Source organism: Chelonia mydas, chromosome 8 (assembly GCF_015237465.2).
Source record: "Chelonia mydas isolate rCheMyd1 chromosome 8, rCheMyd1.pri.v2, whole genome shotgun sequence".
Classification (NCBI taxonomy): Eukaryota; Metazoa; Chordata; order Testudines; family Cheloniidae; genus Chelonia; species Chelonia mydas.
The window spans coordinates 50,163,151-50,186,671 of record NC_057854.1 but is presented as its reverse complement, the minus strand read 5'-3'; the positions used below and the strand labels follow the sequence as shown (position 1 = coordinate 50,186,671).

The following is a 23,521-nucleotide window of genomic DNA, read 5'->3' as shown; positions in this document are numbered from 1 at the left end:
ATGTCACTGTGACTCCAGTTCCACAGGGATCAGCCTGGTTCTGAAAAGTGACTTCAGCTCTGTGTCTCTGGAAAAGAGTAATGATCTGTTTCATTTGGAGAGGCTCTTTGCTTTGGATTTCTGAGTGAAGGTCACTGCTCAGCAGCCCCATCTCACTTGGTCTGATTCACTGCAGCCTGGAGTTATTGTTCACATCTGGGCAAAATGGATGTAAAAAGCTGCCCACTTGGAATGGCAATGCTTGCCAGTCGCTGTGCACAGGTGCGAATGATTGCACAGAGGGTAAAAGGCAGTGGAAAGCAGGTCCACAGTCTGCAGGACTGCCTAGCAGAATCCAGATCCCCATTGATGGAGTGTGGTAAATAGAGTAATTTACTGTAAAGGAACAAAATATTTTTTACGGGCTGGGATTTTCAAAGAGTTCAAGGCAACCTACCTCCCTCAGGGCCCAGCTAGAAATCTTACTTTCTAAAAAATTCCCGCTGTGTTACTAGCACTCCAGTGAAAGGATTTTAACAGTCTAATTTGCTTTTCGCCATTTATGCTGTTCGTTCCTTTTTAGCATCATGGAGGTTTCAGACTTGCCCCATTTACAAATACCATGTCACACACTTAGACAATGCACAGGTGCCTCTAGTAAACACTTATTAATATTGCAGAGGTTTTCTGCTGCTGTATGAGCTAGAGGGATTTGGGGTGTGCCTGTGGTTCTGCAGGTGCTGGAGGGGCAAGGGAGTGCCGCGTGGAGTGAATGGGGCGGGTGTTATAGGATGTTACAGAGGATTGCTGTACCTCTTCACTTCCTTGCTTTTAAAGGTTTGTGTGGGTGGGTTTGGTGCTTATCTGCTTTATAAGGAAGCTTTTGTTGGTGGGATTTGACTGGCTGTGGCATTAATCAGTTTCACTTTTGCTGCTAGTAAGTTTAACATTCTGAAGATTATTGGGGTGAGGGATGGACGCTCAGTATCCCAGACATGCAGGTTTATCATGGAGAGGAAGAGTCTTGCTTTCTGGCCCTGACCTCACATCTCTGCATTCTCCTTTCAGTCAGACATTTGTACAGTTTGCCAGGACAGAATCTATCCTGAGGACTGAAATCTTTGAATATTGTCAGATGCTGGGACGTCCCAAATCCTTCATCCTCTCCTTCCAGGTAATGAAAACAGTCAGGTACAGCCAGTACATTTGATGTGCAGAGCTGCCAGTGCTCAATGTGCTGTAATGTAACCTCTCCACAAATCACAACCTAATGCATTTCTGATATGCCTGTTGCCACAGACTATGGTATAAAATTACATTCTGCATTCAAATGGTCCCTAAAGAACTCTGCTGTCCTCCATGTCTTGCTTCACCCAGTGTTATTTACAGATAGTTTTTCTCTTTTCTTCTTCCTCCATCTCCTGGCTAAGTACCATCCTCAGCCTCAACTGTCGCTGGCTGGTCTGGGCATGGCTGTGTACATCCTCACCCAGTATAGACAGCTCAGGACAATGTCTCAATTTCTATAATCCAGAGTTGTGAGTGAGAGGTGATTTTCATCCCCTCTATGTCTGGGAAGTGAATTGGGAGCTCGTGAAAGTGTAGGATGTATTAGTATTGGCAAACTACATGCAGGCACTGCACCAGCTTCCTCCCCCAGTACTGCCAGTGCATGTCAGTAACAGCCCTGCTGTGCCCTTGTTATTTCTCTGCCAATGCATCTCAGTCCTCACCTGAATAGTGCCTTGCTATTCCATTCCTGGGTACTACATACAGCTCTGTTGATGGCCAGTGTCATCTAGTCATTAGAATAAGGGACTAGGACTTGCCATTGGCAAGTCGTATGGCTGTGTGCCTCCCTTTCCCCGCCCGTGTAAAGAGTGTGCTAATTCTCACCTGTGTCGCTGTAGGGTTGTGAGGCTTTATGTAGTATTTGTAAAGTGGTAAGGATGAAAGGAACTATAAAAAGGCAGAGCCCCCATGTCTGAATCCACAAAGGGACTTAGGAACCTAATGCCCAGATTTAGGCTCCTAAGGCCCATTTTTAGGCCCCACTGCCATCCACAAAAGCTCTGCTCAGCAGCTGCCGAACGCTGTGGGTGCCTAAACTCACTCAGGGCCTAAATTTACACTGTAAAAGTTCTCTAGGTGCCAAAATTTCTACCTTCTGAGTTTGCTGCCTCACTGTAGGCACCCAGACCCCTGTCTAACACCTAATGCCCAGAGCAATCCATAACCTCGAGGAAGATAGATGGTTGTCCGCCTAACGTGTGTGCAGCCTGATCCAGTGGGCATGCCTAACTCCACACAAAACAGCGAGGGGTGGGAAGAGAGCTTCCCTTATAACTTATAATGGTTAGGGTACTCACCCTGGATGTGGGAGACCATTGGTTCAAATCCCCCTTCAGCCTGATGAGAAGGGATTTGAATAGGCCTCTGCCACTTCTCAGGTGAGTGCCTGAACCACTGGGCTGTAGAATCATTCTTGCTTTGGCCAATTAATATTTAATTATTCATGTATTTAATTAAAGTGGCACAACCTCAATAGGAGAGATTGAGGGAAACCTATATCAGACTATTCCATAGGGCAGATCCTTCTACAAATCCCTTCTCCTCATCAGGAAGAGGGGGAGACTTGACCTGGTAGCCTCCCATATCTGCTCCTCCTTCCCCGCCCTCAGCTGTTTTGCATAGAGTTAGGCATGCCTGCCAGATCAGTTCCCACATGTGGCTTGGGTGGAGGAGGGCCTATCTTTCCTCCGTTTGTGGATCACTAGCAGAGATAGATGTCTCCCTGCAACCTGGACATAGGCTCAGAACTCTGTGAGAGGGGCAGGGCTTAGAGCACACCCCTCTCCTTGGCATCTCCCATTGGCTAGCATGCTGGCTTTTGTGGATCGCAGTTTAAGGTGCCTACTCTGGGGATTCCCTCTGAGACCTTTTCTCCTCAGCTTATCCAGAGCACCTTGTCCTCTTCTGGGAGAATACTTCATCCAGTTCTCTGGGACCCCTGAAACTCCGTTCAACTCCAGCTTGTTGCTCTGGTTACTTAATTAAGCATGGGACAGCTCTTCACCCATGCTGGCTAGGCCCAGACCCAGGGGGTTTAGGTACAGGGTGACACCACAATTCCAGTTCCTGTCACACAGCATATTTTATATACATCTTTCCTAGCTATTAACCTCTATATATCTCGCATGTAGAGACCAATCGCTTTGCAGAATGCGTAAGGCAAGCATCTCAGTTCAGCGTGTTTCTGCCTACTGTGTTTACTATAGATATAGCCACAACAGTTAGTGTAGTTAGCTTCTGCCTCTCTTATTTACTATAAAACATATTCATAATAGTTGTTTCAGCAATTACTTGTTCGGGCTTTTCTTGTCTTAACTTGGGCCTCTCCATGGCAGCTAAGCCAGCCTTACTCCTGGGTCTCCCCATTCATTGTATAGGGAGTCTAGGTGCCTAACTCAGGCTTTGTGGATCCCATTGTTGTGCCAGTGATTTTCTAGGTACCTAAAAATTAGGCGGTACAGCAGCTAAATCCCTTTGGGGCTCCAGGCCCATTTACTAGTGTCACTGCTGTTTATCGCTGTCTGTCCCTCTCTCCCCTGGCCTGTAGCACTTCTCGCCACGTCCAGTCTTAAACCCTGCCACATTATAACCCTGCCCTGCCGCACCCCCTGCTACTACAACCCCGACTAGTCCAACCTCCCTCTCGACTTGCAGCTCTTTACCTAACTTGTGGGCAAGGGGAAGCATTTGGAGTCATGGAGAAAGGCAGCATCAGCACTATCTGCTAAGAGTGCATGGCTGCTTTTATCCCAGGTGATTCACAGCCTTGGGGTTCTGTAGGGTCCATAAGTGCTCAGTCTCCTTGATCATCGAGTGACCTGGGAGCCTGCAGCTCTGCAGTTTTGTGTAAGAAAAGAAGAGTCACCTTTCGGCTAGACTCACTGCCATGTGCTCTGCGAGGGGCCGCCCTTGAAATCCAAGTGGAGGGCTTGAGTCTGCGCTGCCTTTCACGCCTGTGTAGAGGACGTGCAAAGCAGAACGGTGACGGTTACACACTTTGCACAGATACGAAGCAGTGAGAGATCAGGCCCTCCCTGGGCTCATCAGAACTTCCTCAAAGGAGGGTCTTTTGAATTCACTCCTCTTCACAGATCATCAGAGCATGAGTCTAGCAAGTTTCAGGGCAGAGTGCCACATGTATTTAGTTTTTGCCTAGATTTCCCTTCTCTAATAGCCATGCGTAACTGATGTACTTTTAACATTGTGCATAAGCACCCAGCTGCTGCAGCCTCAAGCCCTGCACAAATCAGGTGAATAAATAAATATTTCTGGCTAGGGTCCTCCCCCAGAGATCTGCTGGCACATCTTTACCCTGACTTCAAAACCAGCCTCGCTGCAATTCCAGCTGTGAGCCCGAGGTGAGCCGAACCAGCTAGCCTGCTGCAATGGATGGTGGGTTTGTGATATGCACAAACACCCCTTACAGATCAGAATGAGACCTTCAGCCCCACTGACCCAAGACATGACCAACTGAGCCTGTCTTTATTTCGTGCCTTTCTAAGCAGACATGTTAATGTGGAATTCTAAGATATGGCATGGTGCTGCAATAGGGCTGGGCTCTTCCCTTCTTGACTGCAAGTTGGTACTTCATTGTCTAGGCACCTAGAGGCCCCCACTAGGCTAGGTGCAGCACAGATGCATAGAGAGAGAGAGTCTGTGCCCCAAAGAGCTAACAGTCTAAACAGAGAAGACAGGCAAAGGGGAAACAGGCACAGAGAGGGAAGTTACTCAAGGTCACAAAGCAGAGCCAAGACTAGACTCTAGGTCTCCTGATTTGCAGTCCTGTGTGCTACCCACTGGTCCATGCTGCCTCTGAGTCAGACACCTCCATCAAGGCTGTATGGGGACCTCACCTTCTGAGCAGCTGGGCTGCTTCTTCTTTCCTTTTCTTCTCCCCACCTGGACAGTCATTTTTTTCATTCCTTTTCCAAGGTGTATAAACTGCTTTATGCTGCACGCCTGGCGGACTATGGTCTCACCTCCCAGGCCTTGCATTACTGCGAAGGGATTGGCACAGCTCTGCTAGACCAGACCCAGGCCAACCATCCGGTGCTGTTAGAACAGGTTATCAAGGTGCGTCTCTCGTAACCAGTCCTTGTTTGCTTTGGCTGTGGGTGGGGGTTAGCTGAAGTGTTTAATGGGTGAAATCCTGGCCCTGTTGGTAGTTTTGCCCTTGATTTATGTGAGGCAGGATTTCAGGAATGCTGTCAAGTTGCCTAGGCCTATATTTTACTTACAATCAACCTTCTGTTATGAGGAACATTCTCGAAGCTCCTGGAGCTCCCAAGAGCTCAGCACTTCTGAAAATCAGCCCCAAACATCTATTTGCTGGAGTATGACAACTAAGATCAACCCGGTACAGCTGTGAGTCCTTTGGGATGCAATAGGCTGTGCTGTCTGGCTGCCTCAGGATTTTTCTGTAGCAGCTGCCTAAATGAGATATATGCTGGGCTCACCCATGGTGCTGAAACAACTCCACAAGAGCCAAGTCAGATATCAAATAAAGGGGAGTGGAGGGGGAAGGGGCAACATGTGCCAACTAGGAAAGAACACAAAATTGCAGAAGAAGGAAATCTCACTTTGAAGCTTCTACAAAGTTAAAAATGGTGGAGACTTATGAAGCTAAAATCTGTTTTAAAATGGTTCTTGATATTTCCTCTTGAATGTATCATTCTGGGATAACATTTGCGTGGTATGTTGCAAACTCAGGTGTGATAACTGATTCCGAGGATGTTTGTGTGTGTTCATAGGCAGCTACTTCGCTATTCACTATTAGAACTGGTCTGACTTGCATTAGAAGGAATATTCCACAAGAAATCATGATCTCACAGCAGCTACAGGATCTGGGGTGTGTTACTGAAGTTGTCAGAGCTGGGTATTGTTGTTATTATTTTATGGTAGGATGTTGTAATTCTCACATCTATTTTAGTGATTAAAGTATGCAGAAGTCTTAATTTTAAACCAGAAAATGTCTTATTTTGTCATGTTTAGATGGTGTTAGAAAAACAAGCCAACCCCTTTGTCCCAAAAAACCAGAAGAATGAGCAGCAGCACCTGGCTTGTACATAGGGCTTTTCATCAGTGGAACTCAAAGCACTTGACAAAGGAGGGCAGTATCCTTGTACCCATTTCCCAGATGGGGGGACTGAAGCACATAGCAGGGAAGTAATGTGCTCAAGCCAGTGCCAGGGCTAGAATTCAAGTCTTTGGCATGCCATTTCAGTGCTCAATCTACTAGACTACGTTGCCTCCCTGTTCATGGATGGAGCTCCAGTGATACAGGTGACTGCACCGATCCTTTTAGTAGCCCGCTGTCTCTTGCACCATTTGGCTCTATAGTACTGACAGTGGCACCTGCCCATTCTGCAGCACGACCTTGTCATTGTCCTGGACATTATCCCATTCATCATTCTCTGAGTTCTATTTCCTTCTAAAGCTCCATTGTGTAGAGCCCAGGAAACAATACAATCAAAACCTAATTCACCTGAGATGAAGCAAAAGAAATATTTTCTGGTCATTGCCACAATGCAGATTAAAGAGAAAGAGAAAAAATACTTAGGTAATACACACCTGAGGCAGGTGCTGTGAAAATCCCTATCACACTAGCCCTAAAGTTGGAGTTACATAATGTTGTAGTGCTTACCTGGATCCACCTGTTGTGGAAACCTATTTAACAGCCTCTCAGATGGGCAGGTCTGCTGGGAATAACACTTCTCCTGCGAGAACGGGCTTTCAGATGAAAAACCAGCACAGTCATAGCACTTTCTTGTCTTTGATGTTACAGACTGTGTTACGAATTATGATCCACATTAGTATTTGATTAAGACTCCCCCTCCTTTGAAGCCAGGAACGATTTACAACCAAGTGTTGGTTCATTAATACTGGATCAAAGCACCTATTAGCTTTTGGATTAAACATCCCCCCATTTAGGAATAATCACACTTCTAATTTCTTCTCTCTTGGTATTGGTTTAGAATGAACCCATGTCTGGATCTGACAAAATCTGACCATGCCCAGCTGGACAAACAACTTCTCCCATATGATTCCATTTGCTCATGCACCAGGAATCTCTCCCCACTCGCTCTCCTGTTAATTATTGTCCCTAGTTGCAGGCTGTGGGTGTGTGTCTTGTCTGTAAACTCTTTGGGGTAGAGCATGTGTTTTACTCTATGTTCGTATGGTTTACTGCACAATCTACATCATCATTAATAATAACCCTTAACTAATGTCCTGGGCTAGTATCCCCTGGCCAATTAGCTGTCACTTGATCAGAGACAGTGGTGTTACTCTGGCTAGTGGTGAATTAACCCGTCTCTTTGTCTGGCTAAAGTGTGTCTCTGTCACCTTCTATGGAACAGTCTTCATGAGTGTGTCAGTTACAGAGTCATGCTAAGAGTTCAGCCAGGTATCTAACAGCTCACAGCTTAGCAGAGCAGTGGTGTGGTCCAGCAGGAAGGGCCCTGGACAGGGAGTCAGGAGGCCTAGGTTCTAGTCCCAGTTTTGCCCTGACTTGCTGTATCTCCTTAGGTAGGTTCTTTCACTGCTATCTTCCCAGTTGTAAAGTGGCAATAGTGTGATTTTTTTTTTCCCCTTCCTTTGGCAAAGCTCCTTGCTTTGGGAGCTGAGCATCCTGTTACCGTGTGTGCTGTATGACCGTCAGAAAGAATGGTAAAAATCATAAAGCCCGAATACAACTTTCTGTGCCTGAAAAGGCTGATGGGTACGGATGTGTGCTACACATCCTGGCATATCTTTGGTACCCTAAAGAGAGAGAACAATGGCACATGCCAAGTGACCCTGATTTTGCCCTTCTAAAGTTCTTGCAGTGCTTTACAAACAGGAGTGAATTCAGGCTCTGAACACTCCTGTGAGGTGAGCATTATATGCATTGTACTGATACACAGCGAGAGATTTGCTCAGGTCACGCAGTGAGTTGGTGGCAGAGCTAGGGATGGAAGCCATGAAGCCTGACTCCCAAACTCTTGTTCTAGCCACTGTGAACACTCCCTCCACCTCCCACAGGATTTATGTGGCTACCGCCCAGGAGTGGAAGCCAGGAAATCTGGGATCTCTTCCTGGTCCTGCTGATGGATAACTGTGTGCCCCTGGGGGAGTCACACTGATCTCTTTGTGCCTCAGTTTGCCCACTTGGAAAATGAGGATAATGGTCCTGACCTAGCTCACAGGGGTGGTGTTTGTAAAGTGCTTTGAGATCCTCTGAGGGAAGGTGAGCTGTTTGTACAGCACCTAGCCCAACAATTCTGGGCCCTCTGGATGTTACTGCAATAGAAATAATAAAGGTGCTGTGTAAATGCCGGGTTTCAGAGTAACAGCCATGTTAGTCTCTATTCGCAAAAAGAAAAGGAGCACTTGTGGCACCTTAGAGACTAACCAATTTATTTGAGCATAAGCTTTCGTGAGCTACAGCTCATTTCACTGTATGCATCCAATGAAGTGAGCTGTAGCTCACGAAAGCTTATGCTCAAATAAATTGGTTAGTCTCTAAGGTGCCACAAGTGCTCCTTTTCTTTTTGCGTATAAATGCCGAGTATTAGTCTTATGTATTTATTATGAGGAAATGCTGCACTCATTGAGGTAACAGCTTTTCCAGGGTCCATGTGCCTAGCAGCTTATTAATTGCTATGACTCTCAATCTGTGCTCTCTGCATCTGAGAGGTTAAAAAGTTAAAGCATCTGTTCCCCACCACCTTCTCCCCCACCACTGCACAGCTTGCAGAGCAGCTGAAGCTCTCTGACCCATTGCTACTGGAAAGACCTGAGCAGGAACAGAACCTGGAACCCGACTGGCTTGTCCAGCTCCGAGCCCGAGCCCAGCAGCGGGAGGTGAGAATGATGGGATTTGGAGTGGCTCTTTCCATCATGTTTCATGATTGCCACAGTCCTCTGGGGTGGGCGAAACAGGATGTGCTGTGCGACCAGTCTCTATGGTATGGTCAGTCTGCAGGTGCGTCCTTCTCCTGCATAGTAAGTCCTAGGTAAATGTTTAGAAAGGCACTAAGGTCCCAAGTGAATTTCTTACCTGGGTTCTGGAAGGCTTTTTCCTTCCCCTTCTTTCTTGGGAAGCACACTGTTGATACTGTGGAGAGCTCCGTGATGGCTAGCATCACAGGCCCTCTCCTGTTGGACCTCAAGGTCTCCGTGGTAGTGGGAGGGAATGTATCACCCAGAACTCGTGCCTAGCCCAGAGACTGCTACTAGTGAGCCCAAAAGCATTATGGTGGGTAAGAAGCACCTTTCCCTGTCTTGTTTTTAGGAAAGCGATTAGAAGATGAGAAGGTTGTTGTGCAAAGAGTTCCTCTTTGTGTGAGGATGTTGCAGGTGGTTTAATCTCCATATGCTTAGAGACTTGTCTTTCTCTCCAGTTCCCGTACCCTGTGTATATGCTCCTGAGCGATTTAATTTCCCTTAACGTGTTCCCTTAAAATGTAGTGTCTGTCTCCATGTTTTGTCTCTTTTCCCCCTCCCTGTGGCTCCCCATCCTGTCCCCTCCAAAAAGGACAATGGTCATATTCTGATCTCATCTACCATGGTGGAAATTAGCAGTACCTCCAGTAAAGTGAATCGGGCCCAATAGCTGTATTCTGAGCAGCTCCAGCCTTCCTACAGAGGTAGCCGTTAACAGTGTCCTTGTGCCTGGTTCACCCTCCTCTGCAGGATCCGAGTGATAGCTGTTGAGTTGAGTGGAGCTGTTCACTTGCCACAGCAGGAGAACAGAGCCACAGGATTCAGGATGCCTCCTTGCTCACCCTGTGCTTGGGATGAATGAGAAGCAGGCAGGGGCGGGTGGCTTGGTAGGGGTAAGTGTCTCCGACATTGCCTCTGGATCTGACTGGAAGCTGGAGAATGGAAGGAGCAGAAACAAGGCAGAGATTGCTATCCACGATGTGGCTGTGATCCACCAGGAGCCCACGTGGCTTTCACTCCGGTGACAATTATGTCTTGATTACCGGTGCCTTGGAGACAATTCTTCTGGGCATCCTTCTTTCTAGTTTTCCCTTTCTTTTGTAACATTCACTTTTCAAATCCTTTCAGAAGGAAGGAGACCTCCCCGACTTAGCACCCACTCAGCCAGAGCTCTCCAGAGCCAGCGGATCCACAGCAGGTAAAGAAAGGAATGAACACATTGGCCCAGATCCTCAAATATATTTAGGCACCTAAATACCAAAGGAAGTTAGGTGTTTACATACCTTAGAGGATCTAGGCCACTCTGGGTAGAGATAGAGGGATTCTCCAAATGTGGAGCATGCCCAGATATATGGGAGACAAGTTGGAACAGACTGGAAACTGCCTCCTTGACCCTCTGTGTCGCTCTCCCAGGATAGCAAAGACTCAAAGTCTTGCTGGGAATCTCTCCAACATACTCTAGAAGTGGACTGTGCATCACCACCTCCCCACAAAGGGTGTTGGGTGGGGGGCCTCAGTCGAGCTCCAGGAGTGTGATCCTGTCTCTGCTTGGCCAGGGATCTACTGGGTTGGGTCTGGGTGCCCTGTGGATCAATGTCTTAGTGGTGACATCGCCCAGCCCTGGCCTGCTGCACCTCCCCATGGAGCTGAGGGTGGAGATTAACCGCTGCAGGTAGGAAGTTGCGGAACTTTTGGCGAGTTTTGTTCTCTTCCCAGTGTGTAGGTAGGAGGGGAACAGGAGGCCATGGGACCCTCAGAATTTCTGAAGTCTTCCTCTTCTTCTCACCCTTCTCAGTTGTCTTTGCCTCCGTCATGGCCCCATTCTAAGGAGTTCTTGCACCTGGAGGCATATTGTCCCTCCTGTCTTTCATCACCACCCTCTCCCCACTAAGGAGGTAAAAGCTCTCCTGTGTTGGTTGACCTGTACCCCTGCCCACGCCTTAACCACTCTTATTCCTGTGGGGTCTTTTCTTGCTGTGTCTCTCAGGCCCACTTTCCATGTACAATGACACCGAAGGGAATTCTGTTACCCTGAATCATTCAATAAAGCTGTAAATATCCTGAGTAAATTCCTGGGATCTGTTTTCCAGACAGAGATCTCCGTCATGAGTTTGCACAAAAACCAGGCTACCAGCACAACCTACAGCACCAGCAGTATAACCCCCCTGCTTCTGAGAGGACAGACCAGTACCAGCCAGGTCTACAGGAGAATGTGTCCTTCTCGCCTGGTGCATATTCCAGGGTGGATGGGTCAGAGCAGACCATAGCTTCTGTGCCACCTGATGCCATGCAAGAGAATCGTCCTGCAGAGGTCAGCTTTGGGGCAAACCACTCTCTAGGAGGAATGTCAAATGACCATTCCCCACAGGCCTACCAGCCACCAGGTAAGCTTGCCTCAGCTGTGCTGCAGGCCATCTGTGATGATTCCTGGGATGAGGGATGGGAAAATGTGTTTGGTGGGGGAGACAGGTCACATATGTACTGGACAGTTCAGATGAGAGATGGAACTGGAGTGTTGGGCTCCTGACATTGGGAAGTTCAGGCACGGATCTCAGTGCTGGAGTTTCTCTCCATTCCGGGGAATAGGTGAGCCAGAGGTTGGTCTGAACCACCACTTCGTTCTGACTGGTTTTTCTACGAATGCTCCCGCACATGCCTGTGGCGGTGGGTTTTCTGTCTGGAAGTGTGGCATGTCGGCAGAGAGTTCCCGTGTTTCCTCTCTGCTGAAATGTTTGTCTGCGTGAATGATGCTCACGGACAGCCTTTGCTTCACCTTGGTCCCATTTTAATAGGATCCCCGCTCTAGCATTAGGGCAAACATGGTTTGCGTTTTAACCTGGTGCCTCCTGCGCACAGAGCATTTCACCCTGGATTTTCTGTCTCGGGACAGTGTCTTATCCAGCAGAGAGAAGACCAGTGCTCCAAGGGTACATCTACACATGGAGCTGGGGGGTGATTCCCAGATCCAGGATACATCCTTGCGCTAGTTTGGCTCGAGCTAGCTCACTGAAAGTAGAGCATAGCCAGGGCAGTAGGAGCGGCAGGGGGGGCTAGCCACCCCAAGTATGTAGTTGGCCAAGACATTAGCCCATGATCAGGGTGGCTAGCCTCTTCTGCTGCTCCTGCTGCCATGGCTACACGCTATTTTTAGCATGCTCCGTAGATGTACCTGAAGTGTCTGCAGCTCCTAGTGTGTAGTGTTGAGGGTGAGCAGGAAGCTGAAGCTCTGAGAGGCCCCACTTCTACGCTGCACAGTAGATGGAAGGATGCATCCAAGTTAGACCGAGTGAACTTTTGCCCTCCCCGGCACCTGCCCAACCTCGTTGCCTTCATTCCTGGGCTGAGCGAGTCCCCTCCCTGCTCGGCACAAGTGCCAACAGTCCAAGGCCAATATCGAGCTGGCATTTTGGGGCCACCAGGAAGAGGCGCTTGGCCCTGCGCATTGGGGTTACTGAGGGGGAGTGTGAGAGAGTACAACAGATTGTCACAAAGGTGGTAGTTCTAGTCCTGGAAGAGGGGACCAGCACCTAGCCCTGCCAACGCTCAGGGAAGGATGAACAGGAGGAGAAGCAGATTTTGGTGCCCAGCTGCGATGGACTCTGGTCATGCCTCTGGCTTCGCACAGAGAGTAACTGTGTGTGCCTAGATTGATTAGGCCTGTTCCTCCAATGGCAGCATCTTGCTGTTAAGCAGCCAGTTGCATCAGTACCTCGATACCACACCAATGATTGCATTAAAACTGCCCCTGCTGGACCAGACAGGAGTTTCCCGTGAAGGGCATGTGCCTCCCAGGCTGAATCCTGAGTTGCATCATTCTCTCTGCTCTTTAGGGAGAGCTATGAGGCTTCAAGGATGCTCCCGGCCCTTTGGGGTTCAGAAGAACGTTCTGGAACAGCAGGTGAGAACAAGGGGAGCCAGGTGCCACGATGCACAGGATGTGGTCAGACAAACCCTGTTCTCCTCCCTGCCACCCAAGTGTGACCCCTCCACAACCTCTCCGCCCCAGCTGCCCACTAGCACTCACCCCATGGGCCTATTGGCCCGTGCTATCTACTGCCTCTTGCTGCCTGCCGCCCCTTCCCTGAACCTGGCTTCAGCTGCCAACATGGCCTTCTTCCCCCAGCTATGTCATGGCTCTGGCACCGTAACCCTCCTCAAACCCTGGGGCTGAAGTACTTCTCAGCCATTAACCCCTAGGAGATAGCTTGTTTCCATAGGGCTGGTGCTGCACACTGGGTTCAACCCCTTGCTTTGATGACCCATGAGATGAGATTGGTGCTCTCAGTCTGATCCCTAACGTTTCTTTCACCGGTGGTGTTAACTGGAACTGAAGAGCAAGGCCCAAATTCTCTCCCCATGTCTTGGGCTGCTCTTGTGACACAAAGTGCTGGCTTCTGCCTCTCACCAGCCAGCTGAGAATTCCCTAGTGCAGGGGAGCTGATGGAAAATATCCCTGTCCCCCAGAACCTTGATGTAGGGGGGCATGCTGCAAAGGTGGGGCAGTATATGCCTGCGTGACACCAGTTCATGACTGGCATATGCTTCCATAGGGACCGCAGCAGCTGATATGAGACAGAGCAGCCCCTAAGCTCCTCCAACTTAAGTTGATGGGCTGGGGCTGGTACAGATGCACCATGAGAATCAGGGAGGCATAACAAACTCCCTGACAGGATCCTCTCTCCTGCTCTGAGGTCTGCTTGGCTCAGGAGAGAATCTGGCCTCAGACCTTTCTGCAGGGCCTGGGATAAAAGGTATCGTAAAGGAGGCTGGGTCCTGTTGGGATGAATGCTGCTGCCTCTTGGAATGGCTGCCGGGTAGTTCTTTACAGCCCCACTCGCCCAGTTTCCCTTGTCCCTCTCTAATGGCACTGGTGCCCTTTATCTTTGGTATCAGAGCGTGTTGAATGCCAGGGTCCGAACCATTTCAGAGAGCTCCACCATCTCCATGGAGGAGGATGCCTTGCAACCCCCAGAAGGCTCTGGCGAGGGAGTTGCCGCAGAGCAGCCATCGACGAAGGGGGCCGAGCGAGAGGAGGCAAAGGTGAGGGGGGTACAGTGCTGCTTTCAAAGCCATGCCCCCAGCCTGATTTCATAGAATCATAGAATCATAGAATATCAGGGTTGGAAGGGACCTCAGGAGGTCATCTAGTCCAACCCCCTGCTCAAAGCAGGACCAATCCCCAATCAAATCATCCCAGCCAAGGCTTTGTCAAGCCTGACCTTAAAAACTTCCAAGGAAGGAGATTCTATCACCTCCCTAGGTAACGCATTCCAGTGTTTCACCACCCTCCTAGTGAAAAAGTTTTTCCTAATATCCAACCTAAACCTCCCCCATCAGCAGGGCTGCAAGAGGGTTACTCCTGATCTACACCGCAGGGACAGCAGAATCACATGCCCTCTTGTTTAGAGGCATCACCAACTTCTCACTCACCACCTGGACAGCCTTTCACTGCCCGTATGGCTGGGAGTGCTGCAGTCAGTCCACCCGGGTAGAATGGGCTCCCTGCTGTCTCCAGGCTGATATGCTAAGCCCCTGCTCTTCTGTCCCCTCCAGCAATGGGGTGGGGGTGGTTCTGGGGTCCTCAGCCCTGCTCTCTGTCCTTGCCGCACGGTGAGGTAGGGATGGGTTTCCTTTCCTTTCCAGTCACAGCAGTGAGAAGGAGCTGAGTTGCCCCGAACCCTTTCTTTCACCCAAGAAAGCTGTGGGGGTTGGAAGGGATGAGGCTGGGTTCCACAATGACCTTCCCTCTCCACCCACCACCTCTGAGTTTTTGTGCGGTGGTGTCTTTAATATATTGCTGTTATTTAAACAACTTCAGCCCCAGTAAGAACCTGTGTTTCCTAGGGCTCAGGGTTTGGCTGGTTCAGCTGGTTTCGATCAAAGCCCTCCAAGGAGGTGACACCTTCCAGAGATGTGTCCGGCCCTGCCCCAGCCTCTGCTGCATTGGCGTCCCAGGTAACGAGAAAACTAGAGGGGGCTTTTTACGTCGCAGGGATTTCGGAGGAGCTCTCCTCCCCACCCTCAGACTGAAGAGGGGCCTTTCTCCTCCTACCTCCCACTCCCAGGACAGCGGGAGTGCTGGTGGAGCCTTGTGCCAGGACTGGAAGAGCAGAGGTGGCCGCATGTCAGGGATGTAGGACCGTGGCAGAGGGGTGTGTGTGTGTGAAGTTTGCACACTGCCTGCACTATTCCTCCCCATCACCTCCCTGACTCTCCCTTTCGTGATCAAGTTCCCTTTTGCCAGTGTCCTCCCCCTTCTGGTGTAACCTCCCTGGCCCTCACACCGTGCACACCTCCATGCCAAGGCTGAATGGCCCAGAGCTCATTGCTGGGCAGAGGTAGGCCTGTGGCCCTTGCTGTGGCAGGGGATTAAGCCCTTGGTGCAAGCATGTTCTCAGACAGCTAACTGGTGCCAAACACACTGTAAGGGGGAACATGGTGCATGGAGACACCCCAGTGGATAGACAGGCCAGAGGATAGTTAACGCTGGGTACAGTTAAGTGAACAGGAACGATTGGTGAAATCCTGACCCTATTGAAGCCAATAGGAGTTTTGCCATTGACTTCAACGGAGCCAGAATTTCACCCCTTATCTTTATCTTCATCCATCCTCCACTAGTTTATCTCTCCATCTCAAGGGCACCACCGCGCTGTCCCCACTGCCAGGGTTTTCACTACAACTGTGTGTCCTTTACGTGCCACCGTACTTGGGGATTTATTTATCAGTGGGATGGAAACTGACAACTTGAGGTCTCCGTCCTGAACCAAATTTTCATTACTAGTAATTGTATATTTATAAAGTAACTGATCCAGAAGGCTCTCCAAGAGCTCTGCAAACTCCGTGGGGGTCGCTTGGCCTCTGCTGAAGGGAAAAGCAGCAGCTGACAGCAGCAGATGGCAACACTTCCACAGTTTTTAGTATCCGAAGTGAAGAATGACTTGCAGGAGAAATGGTAGGCAGGCAGAGTGCCATTCCCCCAGATCCTGGCCACATTCTCCCATGGGTGTGCATGCATATATACGTGTACCCGTCTCTGACAGTGGCCAGCACCGCATGGTTCAGAAGATTCAAGAAACCCTGCAGCAGGCAGATGTGGGGTGACCTGCCCCCCGTGAAGGTCTCAGCCTCATCTCTGGTGGTTAGAGATAAGTTTAAACCCTGAAGCATGAGGTTTTAGCTCCCTCCCAATATTCTTTTTGCGACTACTCTTTAAATAACCATGGGGCATCAGGAACTCATTGTTACTTCCCATCCCATAGATGGCATCTTCTGCCCCACAGTACCCCCTAGCACCACACCGGGGTGTTGGTTCCATTCTCATGCAGAGAGAAGTGTTCTGCTTATTGAGTGTCTCCAGCAGACTGGGCTCTACCGTGCTTAGCTTATGAGCTCTGACAGGATCACAGGGCATCGAGGGCTAAAATGACGAGCAGTCCCCGCAGCAACTTCCCCGCAGCGTGAGATAGGGCTCATGCAGCCGCCTGCCTAGCCTTGTGTCTGAACTCCCTGGGTTTTGTATGATCAAATATAATGGAGTCTTTTGGCTTGGCCGGCCCAAAGCAGAGCATAATGAATCTGCACTTGGAACAAGCTGGTCTCCCAGGGCTAAGCACAGAGCTGCTCTTCCTTTCTTCCCTGAGAAGGTTTCTTCCCTCAGAATTGGTGTGTGTTTTTCTTTCATCAGGAGGAGGATGCACCAGCCCCATTTCCCCCTCCTCCAGCCACTGGAGCAAGCCCTTCATCATCTCACCCTCCTCGCCTGCTTCTGTCTTCCCGCAGCCCTTTCTCCAGAAGCCCAGGTAAATACAGGAGAGACCACGACCATTGTCCTTTTTTGGAAGCAGGCCCATGTTGTTGCTAAGGTTGTTTTGGTCACACGATCCCGGAATGAACCAAACGTTTTTGAAATCTCTTTCTCATTTCAGCAGCTATGAACGAAGCTAAAGGCTTGCAGGGCCCCGATGGCAGGGAATCAGCAGCCTTTCCTGGGGCTGGAGGCCAGGTGAGGGACAAGGGCAGGCTCTGTGAGTGTGGGGTGATTCTTGTTCTTTCTGTTTCTTGTTTTGGTGGGAGGATCTTTAGTGTGCGGGAGGGAACAGGAAGGGGGAGATAGGTCAGATGGCTCCTTTGTTTGTGGTTTGCTGTGGCTGAGGAAACCGGGAGCATCTTCTGCCAGCCCTGTCCATCTCCCCCACCCTGTGACCTAGAACGTTCCTTTCGCTTCTCTGAACCCCAAAGCAGGCACCAGCTGTTATTTTCCCTCTGTTTCCTCTTTCAGGATGACTCACATGGCCCTCTCTCTGGCCCTGGTGGTCTCCTTTTTGCCCATAGTGGAGGGCAGATCCCACTCTTCGATCCTGCTCAGGTTCCTCAGGTATGGAGGCTCCCCCTGGCTTATAACCACACATGGCATCTTGGCTAGTGGGCACACCACACAGGGGCTCCCTGACTTAGGAGGGATGCTCAGATCCTCGCGAAGGTAAAGGCAGACCCATCTAGTTTCTGATGGGAGAGGCATGGATGCTCCCTTTTGCCTGTCTCCCTGCCAGCAGAGAGAGAGCATGGCTAATGCCTCCAGAGATGTGGGAGAGATGTCCTTGTAGCCCTCTCAGTTGCAGACTTTGGGCCAGCTTCTCTGCTATTGTCGAGATCCACCGTACACAGTGGGGGTGTGGGGCGGAGGCATTAGGGAGCTGGCGACAGTCCCCTGATTCTCTGCCCGGCCTCAGCCTTGGTCTGGATTAGAGAAGGGACCATCTGGCAACTGAAGACAAGTGATTTGGCTGTGCCTTCTCCTTTTCTGCTGAGGGAATGGGGGAGCAAGAGCATGAGCACATTCTGCTCAATTGACTGCCTAATTTCCAGAGAGCCTAGTCCGGAGAGCCTAGGGGGTCCTGCAGACCAAGACTAAGGGTGTGTCTACATTGCAAAAAATACACTGTGGCAGCAAGTCTCAGAGCCCAGGTCAGCTGACTTGGACTTGCAATATGGGACTAAAAATAGCAGTGTAGACATTCCCGCTTGGGCTGGAGCCTGGGCTCTGAAACCCAGCAAGGAGCTTGGAGCCTGGGCTCCAGCCCGAGCCTGAATGTCTACACTGCTATTTTTAGCCCCAGGAGCCCGAATCAGTTGACCTAGGGTACTGAGGTACGGTGAGAATGCTGTGAGGCCAAGGGACACCCAGTACTGGAGTAGGAAGGGGCAGCAGGCCAGGAGCTGCCTGTGGGGTCAGGGCTGGAATAGCAGGCTGGGTTTGAACTGTTTTGGCAGAGCTCCTTGGGGAAAGCTTGCAGAGACCCTGCCGGTACTATGTGTGCTCCTGTCACTGCCTATCCCTCACGCTCATGAGCATTCGCTCCAGACAAACAGAACTGGGCCGGCCCCAACCTGTCTCTGACTCGCTGACCAGAAAAGCTCTTATCTTGCTTGCCAAAATATTGTGGGCTGCTTCCATTTTTGGTCAGCCCCACAACTGGCCTGTTACTTAGAGTATTTCTATCCTTCACAGCTCTCTACGGCTGCATCCCTTGGACTCAGCCAACCCAAGCGGCTCTCACAGCGGCGCTACCCAACACAGCCATGACAAGGAAACCCTGGACTGTCTACCGTGTCTCCTGTGGAGCAGAGGCTGCAAGGGTCCTTGCCACAGGGACAGAAACAGACCATTCATTTGTACTCAGCCCCTGCCCTTCCTCTGCTCCTTTTCCTCTTTCCCCTTGGGATGCTGCCAATACACCTCTCCTTGCAAAGGGCATCAATGTGAAGGGTGGGGAGAGGTGGATTCGCTCCTTTCTGAGACTGGCATCCATCGTTTGGCCAAGTGTTCAGTCAGCGATGGTTGGCTAGTGGAAGGAGGTTTCAGGGAAGTTCCTGTAAGGAGAAAGGTACATCCAGGCTGGATTTCAGAAGAAACGGCCTCCTAGCCTGTCTTCTAGCCTGGGGAATTCTTCCCAAGGACCATACTGGAGTCCTCATCTCTTCACTCACTGGAGTCTGGAATGGCCAAAGCACTGGTGTATATATTGCAGGGAACAATCCCACAGTGGCCAGGGGCAGGACCCAGGGAATGGCTCTAAACTGCAGATCTCTTCCATCTCTGATTTCCATCATACATGTAATAGCAATGGTAACATGAGAAAATGTATGGCCATTTGACTGGCTGCCATGCAGGGCATCAGGTGCGTATTGCATGTTTGCTCCCAGGCTGGGGAGAGCCAGGAGTGCTGTGAAGACAGTAAATGCAGCTCTGGATGGGAGCAAGCTCATGGCATTCAAATGCCTCCTCAGGCCAACCGGAGGAGTAGGGTTAGTTGTCTCTGGAGGGAGCAGCATCCAGCCAAGAGGGGCCATTGGTCACAACATAAAGCCAGTGGAGACTGAGAGTGCATCCTCCCCACAAAACATCTGCCATGGGAATGGTTGAGGAGGGATTCAGGGCTAGCCAGAGATTGCAGTGCCTTCACATTTGTATAAGATTCCTGACGATAAAGGACACATTTGTATGGTCTCTAATAGCACCTATGCTGCCTTTGTATTTAATGTTTTTGGAAATAAAGTCAAAATACTTTTACTGTCCTGCTCCCTGGTCTTCTTCCTGTTAGCCAAACTCAACACAGATCAAACCTATGCTATCGCTTAGGCTCGACCCAGCCTTGCTCCTCTTGCCCAGTCAAGTTCGAGGGAGGTGAGAGCTCTAGGCCTGGCGCTCTGATATTGACCTCTGGAGGGGATGAACCTGAATTAAGTGGCTGGTTGTAATGGAAACCTGTTTTAAAGAATAAAAATATTGTGGTCCAAATTCCTCATTGGTGAAACTCCATTGACTTCAGTGAAGTTATCCCCAGGATGAATTTGGCCCAATATCTATATTTATACACAGTCTCTGTCACTCTGTGCTGTGGGATATTGCTTTATAAGGACTTCTTACTGCAAATGCTTCTTTTAGCATGTGTTGCTGTAAAGAGATGCTGTCCCAATGAGGGTAAGCATATCATGGATTAGCTCCGTGTTTCCCAACTGTGCTTTGTGACCCCCAGGTGCAGGGAGGGGTGGATGGGAGCACAGAGGGGGTTCAGGAAGCATGGGGGAAGTCACACAAAACATGTACAAACTCTCAGTTCCCTGCCAATTCCTCAGTACACAGCTATAGTGCTGTACCCTGAGATCTGCAGCTAGTGGGTTAGTGTAAACTAGTGCAGGGTGTGACTGTCCCTGGAAGTTATTAGACCTTCTGTCAATAAAAGTGTATTAGGAAGATAACAATTGTCATCTAGTCCGATATACTGTGTTGGACAGTTCCCAGTACCAAATAGTTCTGAACAAAATGCAACAAAGGCCACAGTAAATAATTATTGAATGACCTGCCTATCGGAGAAGTTCCTTCCTGTCCCCCAAGGGCTGGATTCTGCTCTTAAGCATGAGGGGTTCTGTCTATTTCTTTATCCTAGTGAATGTAACTGTGGTGTTCTGATTATCCCTATAAACCTCCAATCCCTGCTTGAGTCCTGCTAATCGTATCCTGTGGCAATGAGTGCCACAGGCTAATGATGTTCTGTATATAATAAAAATTTGTCTCCTATGGCCTTGCATGAAAAGTAGTCTGAACAGGGTTATGGGGTCTGGGTAGGGCACTGCCCTCATCTCCTCCCACTGAACTCAGTGGCGCTGTCTACAATTCTGTCCCACATCCTTGTGAGGGGGCGTTGACCAGGGCTAGCGATCCTAAGTTTCTTTTGCTCACTGGGTGTCCTTCCCCAGCTCCCAGCCAAGCTGGTAATTAATCTGCCTGTTAGGTAACGGCAGAGATTGATTCTTGTCTCAGCCCATCTTCGAGGCAGTCAGTAAGAACCATGCAGCATGTGACTTCAGTGGTGCTCTTCCTACTGAGCTAGTGGCTCACCCAGCCAGGGCAGTGTCTGAGGCTCCAGTACATATGGCTTTGTGAGATCAGGGGCAGCTGGGAACATATCCTAGCATGCATTGAAAGGATATGTTAATTAGGAACCCTCTGTTCCCTGCTCCTTTCTGCTACTTATGGGAGTTAGGAGCATTTCTTTATGTACCCCACCAAATATATAAGCCTGTGCTGTGTGTGGCTGGATTTTGTCAATGCCTCTGCACACAGACCAGTGGGATGCACATCAGTGACTGACTGCATAGGATTTTGGAGCTGTGAGCCCTGAGACCACAGCAGGGGCCTCACACCGCTGCCTGGCATTTGTGGCCAGTCTTTGTAAGAGCCCATTTCTGGCTGAGGAGTGTTGGAGAAAGACCAACCGTTCTGTGAGAGGAGAGTGGTGAGTTATTCAGGGCCAGAGGGCCACAGCGCTTCCAGGTGCTCCCTGCCAGGCCCACAGCTAAGGGGTGTGGCATGGGTTTCCTCCACAGCAGGTGAGTGCTGCTGGACTGATAGCTGCTGCCCAGTGTCCTTCCTACCCTTCAGGTGTTTACTGTGGCTATTAGCGGTGCTCCCTATCCACAGTTCACCCAGCCTGGTGAACTACTTGCCTGCCTTGTTTTGTTCATGCACACTGAGCCACCATAGGCTGCTCCAGGCCTCAGGCTGATGGTAAGCTCTGGAGGAGGCCCAGCTCTTTTGGGAGGCTGGGGGTTGTAACAGTCCCAGTCGGATGCAATGTTAGTGCTTACACATATGAATGAAAAGCCCCAGGGACAGGCTGGCGGGATTGAGCTCTGACGTAGTAAGAAAAACTCATTTGTTTGTGAAGGGGTTGCACGGTATGGAGCTTAAATTGTATCTGCTTTAGGCATGTAAAGTGCCTAGCACAGCGAGGCCCTGAACCTGACTAGGGGCTCTGGATGCTCCTGCAGTCTCAATAATTAATCCTAATCAGGCCAGCTCTGTAATGCTATGCCCCCTAGCATATCACTGTACTGATCAGACTTAACCACATGTAAATGAAAAAGGGGCTCCTATGCTGGGGCCCAGTGCTCCTTGACAATACTCTAGTGGGGCAGGCAGGAAGGATGTGAGGAAGGATGGTTCAGGGCAGTAGCCCAGAACATAGTAAACCCAGGTTCAGTTCTGTACTTTGGGCAAGTCACCTAGCCTCTCTGTGCCTCATTTTCCCCATCTGTACAATGGAGATGATAGAACTCTCCTACCTATTGTGTGGCTAAATATATTAAAGAGTGTGAAGTGCATTGTGGTCTACTGCTGAAAAGTGCTGAAGAGGAAACAGATATTAATATTAAGCTGAGAACCCCCAGCTAGTGGTTTGGTGTAGCCTAGCCAGGGTGATTAGCAATGCTGCTGGTGTATGTGTGTTAGGAACAGAGGCAGAGAATTTTCCAAAGCACTGAGTGACTATGGGACTTGTGCTCCTAAATCCCTGAGGTGGTTTTTAAAATGTCTCCATATAAATATCCAGTCTCTGTACTGAATTCTGATGATGTTTTCCTGGGGCAATGAGTGCTAATGCTAAAAGCATGGCCTTGCCTGAGAAGGTCAGGGGGAGAGTAGTCTGAGTTGGGTTATGGGGACTCACCTTATCCCATTGAGCTCAGTAGTGCCAGCCATGAGCCTACCCCAAAGCCCTTTGGGTGAATGGGCATCTGCCAGGGGAGCACCACTCTGGCTTCTCCTGCCACATATGTATCCTAAACCAGGGCCCCACATAGGTGGTAACTCATTAACCTGCAGCAGGTGCTACCCTGCAAGGGCAGCTAATTGGCTTTTCTCTCAGACCTTCACAGAGGCATTGACTAGTGAGTGATTAGCACCCTGCACATGACCTCAATGGTGAGCTTCCCTCTGACCTGAAAGTGATGTAATTTAGGATAGTACATAAGGCTCCGGAAAGCTTAAAGTACTAGGTCAGGGTGAGCTGAAAGCACATTTCCCATTATGCTTTGCAAGTATATGCTAATTAGTTGTCCAGTGGTCCAGCAAGAGACACAAGAGAGCCAGGACAGTTCAACATTCAGGATTTATGCTTTCATATGCCTTTATACAATCACTTACCCATAGACAAACAAAATCCCAATGTGCATTGCAAAGATATGTTAATGAGGTGTTCAGCATTGAAACAAGAGCTAGGAGTGAGGCCAAGACAGTACAACATTCAGGCTTTCTTTTTTCCTCCATATATACAGTCCTCTTGCAACTAGCCCTTCCTAAAAGTAGAGTTCTCTAAGTTCCTAGATTTTACTCTATATATGAGTGTACAATCACACTATAGCACCCCCTATAGCTGGGAAGCTGCCTACTGTAAAATCTCTGTAGCATTTATTTGAGATAGCAAAAATAATCATTCATTCCATAATCTGCTTACATAGTTAATATACTATTATATGCTCTTAAATACTGAATCATCTTTTACATACAACTTAACACATACTCTTTTCTTTTGCACCAGCTCTTATCTTGTTTGGGGTCAAAGATACATTTCCCTGGGTTTGGGAAGGGAATGTTCTTTCATGCCTTAGTATTGCACAAAGTCTGTTTCTGTTAGTGGTGCTGCCAGTCACAGGCCTCATGTGCAGCCTGTGCATAGGGGGAGGCAGTGACAAGGAGAGGAGAGGC

The 23,521-nt window shown here is 49.5% G+C and overlaps 1 protein-coding gene across 8 annotated transcripts in view; it reads left to right on the top strand.

Moving 5' to 3' along the window:
- The window catches only part of LOC102944748 (protein transport protein Sec16B), a 46,331-nt gene extending 26,784 nt beyond the window's left edge, over positions 1-19,547 (top strand). For 4 of the 8 annotated variants that reach the window (XM_043521156.1, XM_027823579.3, XM_027823577.3 and 1 more), the window contains 12 exons: positions 1,048-1,153; positions 4,984-5,124; positions 8,782-8,895; positions 10,105-10,174; positions 11,067-11,360; positions 12,807-12,874; positions 13,870-14,016; positions 14,821-14,931; positions 16,661-16,775; positions 16,902-16,978; positions 17,255-17,350; positions 18,485-19,547. In XM_043521156.1, the coding sequence (XP_043377091.1) occupies positions 1,048-1,153; positions 4,984-5,124; positions 8,782-8,895; positions 10,105-10,174; positions 11,067-11,360; positions 12,807-12,874; positions 13,870-14,016; positions 14,821-14,931; positions 16,661-16,775; positions 16,902-16,978; positions 17,255-17,350; positions 18,485-18,559 (1,414 nt within the window). In that variant the 3' untranslated portion in view covers positions 18,560-19,547. The remainder of the gene's footprint in view (positions 1-1,047; positions 1,154-4,983; positions 5,125-8,781; positions 8,896-10,104; positions 10,175-11,066; positions 11,361-12,806; positions 12,875-13,869; positions 14,017-14,820; positions 14,932-16,660; positions 16,776-16,901; positions 16,979-17,254; positions 17,351-18,484) is intronic. The other 4 variants (XM_043521157.1, XM_037906384.2, XM_043521158.1 and 1 more) reach the window with 3 other exon arrangements.
- The last annotated feature ends 3,974 nt before the right edge of the window (positions 19,548-23,521 follow it).